The following is a 14,240-nucleotide window of genomic DNA, read 5'->3' as shown; positions in this document are numbered from 1 at the left end:
TTAAAGAAAACAATGTTTTAAAAAGAATGTATACTATTGATGCAAGCTTTTATATAATATATTTCAAGTTTATTGAGTGTCCTTAATGCTGAGAATTTTTTTTTACCCACAAAAATAATCGGTCATCCTCCTCTTTTGTCCGCCCTTTCTTCCTCCTTTATCCATCTTTCTTAAACTGTCAAATTGAAACAAAATAAAACCAGCGGCGACTGGTGAGCTGAAAATTGGTGGGGCACAAAACTTTCCTTTAAACTAATTATTGATCTCAAACTGTTTTAATTAATTTTCAGTGATTAACAAGCATGCAAACATCTGACTACTCAATTGGAAAGGGACACAGCTTCTTCGCATTGTGTTAGGGAGATTAAATGATAAATGAGATTTAGAAAAATCCATTTTAATCACTAAGCAGTGAGTATCAATACAATAATCCACAAAATAGGCTACTCAATACTATCATATATAACCAGCTCTCCCCAAATAGGCAATTTTATCAAGTAGCCTAGGCCTTATAGCCTACATTTATTTTCATTTGCAGTATGAAATTGTGCACATTTTTAATCAACATTATTTGCGGATACGTGCACTTCTTTCTCCGCACTCGTATTCATGGCAAATATCTGCAATGCGTAGATTGTAAACAAAATTGGTTTTGTTTTTGCTGGTTATTCTGAAAGCTAACACGGTAGATAACAGACTGGTGTATCTTGTTTGTTGAGTGTAGACTACTTGGTGATTAAAACGGATTTTTAACAGATAAATTGAATTTATGATTTAATCCCCCTAACACGGTATGAAGACACTGTGTGTTAGGCTACTTGCCATTTGATTAATCCGATCGTTGGCACGCTTGATAATAAAGGAAAATTACTAATGAAAACCTCAACAGTCACCAGTCGCCGCTGAATAAAACGTTATGTATGTGGGAAATATTCAATCCTAGTTTAGCTGCTGACCAGCAACCTGATGATTTTGCTCAAGCAATCAAAGTTGCCGTTAATAATAGCCGGCGTTCGTGGGGGCTGTTTATTCACCTCTCTTTAAAATGTTGCATAGATGAAATTACATGTTAATGAAATTACCTACCGCGTCCGCTTCCAAACACTCAACGATATTTTTCTTTCTGTGCCTGTCTATATAAACGACTGTACCTCCTGAGTTATTTTTTCTTCAGATTCTTGATTGGTTGAGCGAGTAACTGGCTAGAGGGAATACATAGACTTGAGCATATGAGAAATGGACTGGATTGTCATAGTTATTTGTAAAACTGTTGGTCAAAATTATGTATTTATTTACCAAAGGTGGGTGGACACCGTCCACCTGCATCCATCCCCAGTTTAACCCCTGGTCTCACCTGTCCATAAGACAATTACACTTTCACGCCTAACATATGGAGACCATTAGCAGTTATTCAAGCTGACAGTTTAGGATTTTTTTCCACCACCCTCAAAAAAACGCCCTGTCATCGCTTCCTAATGGCTTCAGCGGACGGTCCAACAGCTGGAGTTTCCCTCAGTCCTCCAGCAGTTACTTTCTCCTCCAGAACATTCCATACTGTTTACACAAACATTCTGCCAGAAACGAAACTGATCTTTCCTTTTTTCCTCCTCACAATAGCGTTCCGTTTACTTGAGTTTTCTGGCCTTTATCAGCCTCCGAAGCCGACTCTGCGTTGGATATGAGCCGTACCCTGACGCTCACGGCTTTCCGTTCCCAAATAATCGCAGTGTTACGGCAAAACCTCCGAAATATCAAACAGTCGACGGTCATTCGTCCCAAGATTCGGGTGGACTCGGAATGGCCTACGTGGCCTTGACTCATTGAATGGCATGGCTGGCATGGCATCAAATGCACATTCGGTCCAGGTCTGAGGGGTTTGGGGCACAGTTCCGGCGCAGGAGCGCTTTTCGGCCAACGGACGCCCACCTGCGTAGACGCGCCCGTGCTCCGTGTCCCGGGGCACGCCCCGGATCACCCACCCCCCCGTGCGCACCCCCGTCTCGTAGAAGTCCCGCATCAGCTGGTGGTGCTCGCCGTATATGCCCGTGGGCCGCAGGGAGCAGGTGTACAGACACGCCCCTCCGCTCACCTGGATTACAAAGAGAGAGAGAGAGAGAGAGAAGGGGGAGGCAGAGAGAGAAGTGGGGAGGCAGAGAGATAGAGAAAGAGAGACAGAGAGAAAAGTGGGGAGGCAGAGAGATGGAGAGACAGAGAGAAGTGGGGAGGCAGAGAGATGGAGAGACAGAGAGAGAGAGAGATAGAGACAGAGAGAGAAGGGGGAGGCAGAGAGATGGACAGACAGAGAGAGAGAGAGACAGAGAGAGAAGTGGGGAGGCAGAGAGAGACAGTGGAGACAGAGAGAGATGGGGATGGAGAGACAGAGAGATAGAGACAGAGTGAGACGGGGAGACAGAGAGAAACGGGGATGGAGAGACAGAGAGAAACGGAAGGGGGGGGGGTGTCAGTGGGCATAGGGTAACAGCCTATAAGAGACAGGGTGTTCAGTCCTGTTCCACAGTTCAGTTCAGTGGGCACAGGGTAACAGCCTATGGGTTGTGAGCTAAGCTGCATGACTAATCATTGAGACCAACAATGAACAACAATATTGGCCCAACAAGCTTTATTCATTACGTACATAAGAGATCTTTTTCCAGGGTGGAGGGCTGGATCTAACAGGAATTATGATGACTGTCATAACAGGGAAAATAATGGTAGGAATTGTCATTTTACTTACTCATACTCAAGAGTGTGTGTGTGTGTGTGTGTGTGCATGTGTATGCGTGTGTGCGTGTGCGTGTGTGTGTGTGTGTGTGTGTGTGTGTGTTTTTGGGCATGTGCCTGTGTGTGTGTGTCCTTTTTTGGGCGTGTGTGTGTGTGTTTTTGGGTGTGTGTGTGCGTGTGTATGCATGTGTGTGTGTGGGTGTGTGTGTGTGTGTGTATATGTGTGTATGTGTGTGTGTGCTTGTGTGGGTGTGTGTGTGTGTGTGTATATGTGCGTATGTGTGTGTGTGTGTCTGTGTGTGCGTGTGTGTGTGTGTATGTGTGGGTGTGTGTGTGTGTGTGTATATGTGTGTATGTTTGTGTGGGTGTGTGTGTGTGTGCGTATATGTGCGTATGTGTGTGTATGTGTGTGTCTGTGTGTGCGCGTGTGTGTGTATGTGTGTGCTTGCGTGGGTGTGTGTGTGTGATACCTTCCTGCCGTTAGCCTCCAGCACCAGTTTCTCCGCCTCTGCCTTGCTCCTGGGGTACGGCATCTCATGGCGCACATTATACGGCGTTTCCTCGTCCCCTCTGAGAACCGTCAACAGAGAGAGAGAGAGAGAGAGAGAGACACAAAGTTTTATTCTGTTTATATGTTTATTCACTTGTTGTACTCATTCTTTGGCAATGTGAACCTATATACGTCATGCAAATAAAGCTCATTTGAATTTGAATTTGAATTTCAACTGAGAGAAGGAGGAAGTAAGAGCAAGGGGGAGGAAACAGAGAGAAAGAGAGGAAATTAGGTCACTGACAGAAAGGAAACTAGACTCACACCTGGACTGCAGAGAGAAAAGCAGAAACGAGGCTGAATTATTCTGAACTGACTTCGCGAAACACGAGAACATTAAAGAGAAGTGGAAGGTAATTTTTTGGAAACGCTGGTGAGCGTGATTGTGGTGGGGGGGGGTGCAGTTTGCGGACTGAAATGTCTTACCAAAGGGGGGGGGGGGGGGCAAATGAATGAGAAACACAAAACAGTCGTCTCAAGTGAAGCAGCTTGGAAAGATAATATTTCATTATATTTCTTCCCAAACGGCTGGAGGGGGAAGAGTCAATTCAGAGATCTCATTGTCTTTTCCTTCTAGCACCATGTTGGAATTAATCCTAGTATCGCAGCCAGAGATTTGCGCTCATAACGGAAGGGCTTGGGGTCACTTCCCAGCTGAGGAGCAGCCATCGCACCACTGAGCGAGGGTTCTTAACCCAAATTAGTCCAGTGAATACCCGCCTGCGTGAATCGACTGTCCGTAAAAATAATCCGCTAAACGCCCGAATGTGTAAAAAAAAATAAAATAAATAAAAATCCAACCACGTTACATTAAAACCCCAAATGACCCGCGCGCATGAAATAAAAGTCACACATATCGCTGTCACGCCTCTGTGGAATGCGGGAGAGATGGAATCAGTGATGCGGTTACAGGTGAGATAAAAAATAAAAAAAAATAATGATCATATCAAACGCACGTGGTGCAGCCGTGCATCTAGTCGTTATCAGATACATCTGGAGACAATGTCTCGCCTGCGTAGACGGGAGGGCGCCCGGCCTGCTTTAAACGGTGGCCTTTAAAGTGGTTCAGCGAACAGACGAGAGATTAAAGTGATGGAGGAAGCCTTCGGGCAAAAAAAGTCCCCCGTTGCAGTCTGTTCAAAAGCAAACCTGCGCGAAGAAATGCCGACTGCTTTTCTTTCAAGGGTGTCTGTGTTTGTGTCTGTCAGAGGTATTGCTCAGCGTTGTTATTGGTGTCTTAGGAGCATAGGCGGTTTTACCACAGGTCATAGGTAGGCAATTGCTTGGGGCCTCGTCCGCCGAAGGGGCCTCCTAAATTTGTGTTCCCTTTTTTCTATTATTATTTTTTATTTATTTATGAAACATTTTTCTTTTCTTGTCGCTCAAAACGAATGATAATCTGTAATACATAAAAAATGAATCTACATGTAAATGTGGGCCTATCCAATTAAATATCTATATTTGCCAACATTTATTACCACCCACATTTCACATTTAATGGACTACTCCACCTGCACCTTCCTGCATTTGCGCCTAATCAATGACGTAGAAATTCGAGTTGCCATCAGAGGCAGAGAGTCACTATCGTTACCATTAAGCGTTTTCAAAGTGGATTCGAAAAGAGAAAGATGAAGAAGGAAGACGACCAGTTTAAGGAAAGTTTGCCTAAACTGACGAAATTCTTTAATAAAACAGCAGCCAAGTAGAGTGAGAGCACCTATTATCGACCACCCTAACCATAGTGTATTTAATTCGTATTTATTAGAGAGAACTGGACATTGTTACCTATTTAAATGTAAGTCCTGTAAAAATACACATAATAAATTGTCTAAATGTAAAAAACCGACTTCATACATATACATTTAGTTAGATTTTGATATAGTAATACAGCCTTATTTACTATATCAACTTTAAGACAAGCAACATGCTAGGAATTATCTCATCGCGACCCATTAAATCCAATGGTGCAGACGTTGCTTCTTAATTTCAAACTGCTTTCCTAACGGTTATTTTGCATCCTGCGACTTGGGTTACAACAGTAATATGTACGGATTCCTAGACATGCTAGCGACCACCCTTTCTCATATTAACCTCAAATACGCAAGACAGGGCACTTGTACAGTATGCTAGCAAATTTATGTCAAGTTCCATTCATTTATATAGGGTGGTCGATACACGTCCTCTTAGCAACCAAAATCTAGCGCTGGACCACCTCTGAGTTATTTGCCGGCACATTAAAAAAATTGCGGAAGTACTTTAAAAAAATAACTACTGGATAATGAGGATATTTTTCCTACATAACTAGGTACAGGTTGTTACCGATATGTCGCCTATTTTTTAATATATAGTTGCAAATCAGCTTACGTTTTCCTGTCTGTCGAACGAAGCTGGTTGATAATAGGTGCTCTCACTCTAGCTGACGTTACAACAGGTGTAACGTTAGTTGAAGAAGCTGAGCTAGCTAACGTTAGCAGCCTTACTGCTGCCTCAGCCTATTGTACACCCACCACACCTACTACAACTTCTAGCGTTCTCTGCTGGTTGTGCTGAACCAGCTACAGTGTGGGAGGAAAGTGTCAGAGGCCACAGCGACAGACAGCAGCAGCCCACCACAAACCAGACACCCACTCAGACCGGGACTTTTACCCCTAGAGAATACTGGATGTTCAAATGCTTTATCAAAAAGCATGTACTATACTTTTGTCTTGAAAGAATTAAAGATTATATACTTATAATCTTTTTCTTGCTATGCCTTCTAACTGACTGAAGGTCATTTGAAGTTCTTCAGTTAGAATTCTCATTTGGGTCTGTCCTTTAGTTCTGTGGCTTTGTTAACTGAAAAAAGCTGCCTCCAAATATTTTTCATTCACTAGCTATGATTGCGTTAAGCAAAATGGAGAAGGGCCTCACATTGGTCTTTGCCCGGGGCCTCCAAATCACTAAGACCACCCGTGCTTACGAGTGACCGGGATCAGAGGAGTGGAAAAACATCAACTGTTTAAAAAAAACACAGCCTCTCCCACGTTTGTGGTGTTGCAGGAATGTCTGTTGCCAAAGCAGATTCACATACAGAGCTATAATTACAGTCAGCAAATGATATACACCAATGGTGCTCAATCCTGTGCCAATGGACGGCTAAGAGTGTTCAGGTTTCTATTCCAACCAATCACTTCACCCCCTGATTTCACTAACTAACACACCTTCAACCAGACAGGAGGGAACTAATTAGGGAAATCAGCAGGTGAAGTGATTGGTTGGAATGAAAGCCTACATGCTCTCGGCCCTCCATGGCACATGATTGGGCACCACTGATGTACACATTAACATTGAATGTGTGAGTGATATACACAATAACAATAAATGTGTGAATGATACAACCAATTAATGTGTGAATGATATACACAATAAGAATGAATGTGTGAGTGATATACACAATAACAATGAATGTGTGAATGATACAACCAATTAATGTGTGAATGATATACACAATAACAATGAGTGTGTGAATGATACAACCAATTAATGTGTGAATGATGTACACAATAATGAATGTGTGAATGATATACACAATAAGAATGAATGTGTGAATGGTATGTGCAATAACAAGACAGGATCGTCATCATGTTCATCGGACTGAATGAGGCTTCTCTGGGTCTGTGAGCTCCGAGCAGTTTTAACTGTAACCAGTTTTTAAACTTTAACTGTGTTTTGTGCTTAAACAAGCCCAGGGCTGCAGGATTACTGAGATAGCGGGAGTGAACCCCGGAATCCTCCAAAATCTGGAACATGAAGCTGCTCCGGATTTTACTCGCTGCAGTTATCCAGCTAACTCCATAACGATGCCTATGAAACTCCCACCGGCTCGTCTTGCCATCTGTCAGGAGCTCAACACTTTCCTTTTAACTTTGACTTAAATAAGAACTTTAACAGACCTGGTCTTTCTGTTTCTACAAGTATCTAGCAATTCATCTTTATAGTGACAGTTACAATCAATCTGCCACCTCACAGTGGACATTTTCTAGACAGAACTAAAAAAAAAAAAAAAAAAAGACCATCCAAGACTTCAGGTGTGTATATATATATGGTAAATGGACTGCATTTATATAGCGCTTTTATCCAAAGCGCTTTACAATTGATGCCTCTCATTCGCCAGAGCAGTTAGAGGTTAGGGGTTAGGTGTCTTGCTCAAGGACACTTCGACATGCCCAGGGCGGGGTTTGAACCGGCAACCCTCCGACTGCCAGACAATCGGTCTTACCTCCTGAGCTATATCGCCCCAGATATATAATCTGCCAACTCTCCCAACTATGTTCGTTGATTTGTGACATGTTGAGTGTGAAGACAGGCCTGGACTGAACACTGAATTTTTGGATTTATATCCATATTTGGAGGTGTTCTGTAGACAGCTGCTGGGCTACATTCTGGAGCATTTTTCAGTCAGCTGGAGACAAGGAGTGGAATGTATTTAAGTGTATCACCATTTCTGAACGAGGCATGGCCTTTCAGGAACAGAACCTATTGGGAACAGCACAGAGTGTAGAGTGCAGATAGATCAATTAAGGAGGAAAGAGAGGCGAGGGATGTAAACAGTAAAAGGTGAGTAAAAGGACAAGTCAAGCAGAGTTCAAGTAGTCGTCCCAGAGTGAAAAGAAAGGAAAGAGAAAGCCAGGAGAAAGAGAAAGAAAAGCAGGAGGAGCAACCTCCTCAACCAGCCACCAGGACAATCGCTTCCATTAAATGACAAGGGCAAGAGAGATAAAGGGAACCCTTGTACTAACGCACCTGAAGAAAGGTGTGAGAAAGGGAACGCAGGTTCTAACGCACCTGATGAAGGGATCTCCTCTGACGTTTGGTCCCACCACTTCCATACTGCTTGTGTACACCAGGTACTGTACTCCATTTTCCACGCATGCATTAATCACATTTACAGTACCTGAGAGAGAGGGAAAGATACCAGCCTCATCAGCATATGATTAGCACCTATAATTAGCAGATGATTCAGCATCCCATACGGTTAGCGGATGGTTAGCATGCAATCAAATACTACATATGGTAGCTAATGTGATTCGCATATGACTAGACCCACATATTGATAACATGTCCTTTCAGTGTTCATTCATGAAATCAGAGAGGGAACCAATGAATGGAAATGAAACCACATCCTGACTATATTTCAGAAACAGCTGCAAAGGATAACGACGTTATCCACTCTTCCAGTAAAAATAACCGGGAGGAATTTGGTCCTGGAAGCACTTCAAAAGCTTGACGTTCCAGATAGCGCTTCCCTCAGTCCAAGGATAGCGTCTGAACTCAGCCTGCCTCCCTGCTGCACAGAGGTTCGCCTTGAGTGCAAAACAGTTACACCGGGCTTAAAGATTTAATGATCCAAACAGCACAAAAACAAGGGTGCCTCCTGCGTGATGAAGTCTGAGCGTTTGGGACAGCTGGCCTGGCTCCTGAGGTCTGTGTGTGTGTGTGTGTGTGTGTGCCGGACCGGGCTGAGGTCTGTGTGTGTGTGTGCCGGGCCGGGCTGAGGCCTGTGTGTGTGTGTGCCGGACCGGGCTGAGGTCTGTGTGTGTGTGTGTGTGTGTGCCGGACCGGGCTGAGGTCTGTGTGTGTGTGTGTGTGTGTGCCGGACCGGGCTGAGGTCTATGTGTGTGTGTGTGTGTGTGCTGGGCTGGGCTGAGATTTAATGCCCATTCTCAGCATTCTGGGCTTCCCCAAGGGGGGCCCTTCCCTTCAGATAGTAGAGCTCTTCCTGGTCTCTCAGGATAGATTACACGATGCTTCCTGTTTATATCACCTGACACATCCTGTTCAAATTACACAATGATTTGATTTGATTCGCCTTGCACAAAGAAATCAGAGATATTAAAGTACAACGGAAGATTACATTACATTACATTACAGGCATTTAGCAGACGCTCTTATCCAGAGCGACTTACACAATTTTTACATAGCATTTTACATTGTATCCATTTATACAGCTGGATATATACTGAAGCAATGCAGGTTAAGTACCTTGCTCAAGGGTACAACGGCAGTGTCCTTACCCGGGAATCGAACCTGCGACCTTTCGGTTACAAGCCCAGTTCCTTACCCACTGTGCTACACTCCGTCCTACAAATATGCAGGGGGAACTCTAAAAAGCCCTCAAGAGCTTCACAGTGGGTCTGTTATCGTACATATAGCAGATAATCAGATAAATGTCAGCCAGGGGAGGGAGCCATGCACCCGCCACCCCCAGGACCAAACCCCAGGCTCCCTGCCACTGGTGGCCCGGGTGGGTGCATCCGAGGGGTCGGGGCAGGGACAGGGCCTGTGACAGCCGCAGGTGGAGGGTCGTCTCACCCTAACCCTAACCCCCATGGTGGCGAACGTTTCTGAACCCATCCGGACCCATCCAGCTTGTCCCGGTCCTCTTCCTCCTCAGACTCATCAAGGGTACCCCACTCATGGCCCAGGCAGGGGCCCAGGTCCCCCGCAGACCCCCCGGCCAGACCCGTCCTGGACCCGAGGCAGAAACCCTCGGACCTGCTCCTCATCACCAGAGGCGTCATCTGCATATTTGTCACAGGCAGGGGCCCCTCGTACCTCTCGTCCCAGGCTCACCAAAAAAAAAATGTTTTTTCCCCCCAAAAATTCCAGGGAAATTTGTTTTTTTAACTGTCTGTCCACCAGGGGGTGCTGTGCCTGCATTCTCCACCACTGTGATGCAGGGCTGGGGTAACCCCCATGAACAGACAGAAACACAAGGGGATAATTGACTTGTCGGCATTTGTTTAGTCGTGGAATGGAAAATGACATAAAATACTTTGAAAAGAGGAAAGGGCCAACCTGGCAAGCAAAGCTTTCTAGGCAAAGAAGGCAAACAGACAGCCACACAGTCCAGAAACCTGTCTCCCTCAAGGCCTGAAAGGCAGGTCTTTCTTAGGCCCAGTGATCAGGTAATTGACCACAGCTGTAATGAATACCATGCATCACAGCTGTGGCCAATACCTGTGTTTGGGGCCGGTGCTGCCCCCTGATGGACAACACCCCAACTCCCCTACGTCATGCACGCACACCACACACACATCACACACACACACCCCACACATCACACACACATCACACACACACTTGCAACAAGTACACCGTGCACAGCCATCAGTACTCAGCAGTACTTGGTGTTTTGTGATGAGTTTACAAGCGCGTGCAAATGCACAAGGGAAAATCAGCACTTACAGTCAAGCAAGAAATATAAAAGCTTTCAAGACTTAGCCTTTCACTAATACAATTGGAAAAAAGGCAAGTCACATAATTGGCTTTATGACATCACATGATGGTGTCACAGGCAGAGAGGGTTCAAGGACAGGCAGGCAAAGAGAGGATTACAGGGGAACTAATCATGCAGTGCAGTGCAGAGATGGTCACCAAGATCGGCTAGAAGGTCTGAAGGGCTCCTCTGGCAGGAAAAGCAAGAAAAGAGCGTATACGGGTTTTACAAAACGTTGTTCCCGTGGGATTTTAGACATGAGGAGAACTCATAAAGCTCTCTCTCTCTCTCTCTCTCTCTCTCACCTTGGACGTTGACATTTTGGATGATCTCTTCTGGGACCCGGTGCCAAACGTCCACCAGGCTGGCCATGTGGACGACCACGTCTGCCCCTCTGGTTGCCTCTAACACCGAGGGGTAATCCGTGACATCCCCCTGTGTCACCATCACCTTTACCCGCTCTGGTACAGACAGGCAGACAGACAAACAGGTTACAACCCACTTTACGTCCCCCTGTGTGACTAGCACCTTTACCCGCTCTGGTACAGACAGAGACAGACAGACAGGTTACAACCCACTTTACATCCCCCTGTGTCACTAGCACCTTTAGCCACTCTGGGATGGATGGACAGACAGACAGACAGACAGGTTATAGCCCACTTTACATCCCCCTGTGTCCCCAGAACCTTTACCTGCTTTGGGATGGATGGACAGACAGACAGGCAGGCAGACAGACAGACAGACAGGTTATAGCCCACTTTTACATCTTTGAGTTCAAAGAGCCATGGAAAACGTAGTCCTACGTTCAGTCCCTATAAAATGTCCTCATGATGTAATAGGGAGACCAATGGAATCATTTTAACAGCGTCAGGTATATGGAATTTTGAACTTTGGATCTAAATGTCAAGAAAGTAATTGAGGTCGCTCAGGGGAAAGTCCCATTGCTTCATTTAAAAGAAAGACTCAGTAGCAACTCCTACCTTCAATTCAATACTAGACCCCAAAAAAAAAAACCCACACACACAATGGAGTTTTCCGACTACAATGAAATGTCATTGTTCCGCATCAATCTCTCGGTTTCCTGGTTCACTTCGTATTTACTGTAACCGTGGGGTGTAAAGACACAGAGCCAAAAAGGCAGAGGTGGATGCTGCTGTGTGCTTGTGTTGCTTCTCCCCTTCTCCAAACACAAAGCATTCATTTCCCCTTCTGGCTGCCTACGCAACCAAAAGAAACACAGAAACTTCCCCCTCTTCGCACTGGGTCTGCACCTCTGAAATCACGAAAGGTAAAATTTTTTCAGGTAAACCTCAAACCACAGGGGGAGAAAGCAGTCAAGATCGACCATTTTTTGAGATGAAAGCATCAGGATCATTGGTGAACTGCTACAGTGATTGTCATCCTGCCCAAAATAGTGAATGAAATCATTTGATAGTAATTATGGCCACTGTACGTCTCCCGTGAATTAGCGCGTGAACAGTCCTTGCAGGACGTGACGTCACTGGAGAAGCAGGAAGCGTGGACGAAGTCCCCAGACTGGAGACCTTGGCCTTTAGCTGGGAGGCTAAACCGTTTGTGTCGCCATGCAAAGACATGTATTTTCCTGGCTGGTTTCCAAGCAGTTGAGCCCCTGGTCTGTTATTACTGCGGTACCCCATAATCACAGAGCTTTAAGGAGACACAGAATTACAGGCTATTGTGATCTGAGGACTGGTTGGCCTGTGGACAGTAAACAGGAAGTCATCTGGGTATCATCTGGCATGCGGACGTCTTAAAAAATGACTGGTGTTTTGGTGGCGTATGGACAATTTCAGGGGAGGGGAGTTTTGTTCTTTTTTCTTTTCTGATTTTACAGTAAAAAGGTCACAAAGTTATTGTCATAATTATGTATTCTCGCCGATCCTGCCAAAAGCAGAAGCCGCCCACTGAATGGAAATCACCGCCTCAGAGGTCTGAAGACCAGGACTGCCAAGCCAGGGAGCCGGGAGGGGCATGAAAGAACGAAAGGAACACAGAAAAAGTGAGGTCACTGGCTATGTTCAGTGGCATCACTACACGGAATCTCGGCAGTGGCGCATCCCCAGAGCGGAGAATGTGATACTGTCAACCCCCCACCACAACACCTCCCCCCCCCCCGCCCCCACCGCGGCAAGCGCCACTTTGGGCCCCATTCTCAACAGCCAATCGCAGCAGGTCAGACATCAAACACAGAGAGAGTAGGCCATTCAGAATTATCATGTTTGGAAAAGGAAACAGGAAAAGTTCAATTCACACATTAGCCCCCCATTAGAGAGACTGAGCTCATACGTCACGCAGGGATCGAAGCGGAGGTGCGAAAGGTAACACCCTTTCCTCGTCCACTTCCACACTTCCCCCACAGGCTTTCCTCCTTTCCACAGTCTCCACTCCTAATCCCAATCCTGTCACTGATATTCCCGCAACACAACATTACCAGCACACCCTTTCCGCTCCTTGGGCGGGTGGCATAGTGGTTAGCGCAGTCGCCTCACAACAAGAAGGTTGTGGGTTCGAATCTCGGCATGTTCTCCCGCTTACTCCGGGTACTCCGGTTTCCTCCCACACTCAATGTTAGGTGCGCTCCTGCAGGTGCCCTTGACCACGGCACTTGCCTCAGAACTGGAGTCGGTCCCCGGGCGCAGCACAAGAGTAAGTAACTGCTCCTAAGTAACTAGGATGGGTCAAATGCAGAGGACAAGCTACCCCATGGGGTTCAATAAAGTATATCTTCTTCTATTAATCCCAAACCTGTCACTGATATTCCCACAACACAACATTACCAGCATTCTGTCACATATTCAAATTATTTAACTGCGCTCATTTGAAAAGCCAGCTGGCTGAGGCGATCCTGGGCACACCATGTGACTCAGGGGTGTCAAACTGTGTCAAATCATTTAAGATGTTCCATTCCAGTGACAGCCAATTCATTTCAATCTTAATGTACAGGAACACTGGCCGTATGATTTACTGGCACTCCTGAGATGTTCTCTCGCACGTTGATTTGCGAACAATTGAAGGTGACGCCTCTCGCGAATGCAGTCCCATCTCCGCCGGGCATCCTGGTTACACAGTCAGCCCATTGGTCTGAGCACTAGCACAACCTCATCAGGGAGTCATGAGACCAGTGCGGACGGTCCTGCAAAGCACAAAGGCGTGACGACCAGAGCCGTCCATGGGTTTTGCCCTGCCTTGCTTCGTCCAGCGTACTTGCAATTGATTCGGTCCGATAAATAAATTACATTTGATGGTAAGCCCTGAACGTAGCCACTCCTGACAAATCTGACACTCTCGCGCTATAAATCAACTAGAATTCGAAACCTGTGGTCACTGACGAACCTATTTACTACTAACCTATTTTCAGCACATGACACTCTCACGCACAGCCCTTCTGCAAGGAAACTACACAGGAAAATAATCTGCAATTACCAGAGGAAAACAATTCATTTTCACTTTCCTTTTTAATATGTAATTTAATTTCCATCCAACACAATTTATAATTTATAGCAAAGCTCACAGCTTGAGTAGACTTTCACCTATTGCTTAACTGGTAGTTTAATGTATAACTAAAGAAAGTAACAGTAGCCTACACTACTGCAATTTGCAATGAAAAAATGGGTTTGCCATGGTATTCATAGTGTACTCAAAGAATGTGGAAAATGATGGCTATTGTCGCACGTACTAAAGAAAAATGTT

General features: G+C 45.5%; 1 protein-coding gene across 3 annotated transcripts in view; it reads right to left on the bottom strand.

The window, feature by feature from the left end:
• LOC135242865 (3 beta-hydroxysteroid dehydrogenase type 7-like) overlaps window positions 1-14,240 on the bottom strand; it is a 31,858-nt gene that overhangs the window by 17,138 nt on the left and 480 nt on the right. For all 3 annotated transcript variants that reach the window (XR_010326492.1, XM_064314131.1, XM_064314132.1), the window contains exons 2-5: window positions 10,835-10,990; window positions 8,096-8,204; window positions 3,192-3,291; window positions 1,927-2,089 (exon numbers count right to left, since the gene is read on the bottom strand). Coding sequence is in view for 2 of the 3 variants with exons in the window: in XM_064314131.1 (XP_064170201.1) it covers window positions 1,927-2,089; window positions 3,192-3,291; window positions 8,096-8,204; window positions 10,835-10,990 (528 nt within the window). In the remaining variant the exon portion in view is untranslated. The remainder of the gene's footprint in view (window positions 1-1,926; window positions 2,090-3,191; window positions 3,292-8,095; window positions 8,205-10,834; window positions 10,991-14,240) is intronic.

Source organism: Anguilla rostrata, chromosome 17 (assembly GCF_018555375.3).
Source record: "Anguilla rostrata isolate EN2019 chromosome 17, ASM1855537v3, whole genome shotgun sequence".
NCBI lineage: Eukaryota > Metazoa > Chordata > Actinopteri > Anguilliformes > Anguillidae > Anguilla > Anguilla rostrata.
This window is presented reverse-complemented; position numbering and strand designations above follow the sequence as displayed.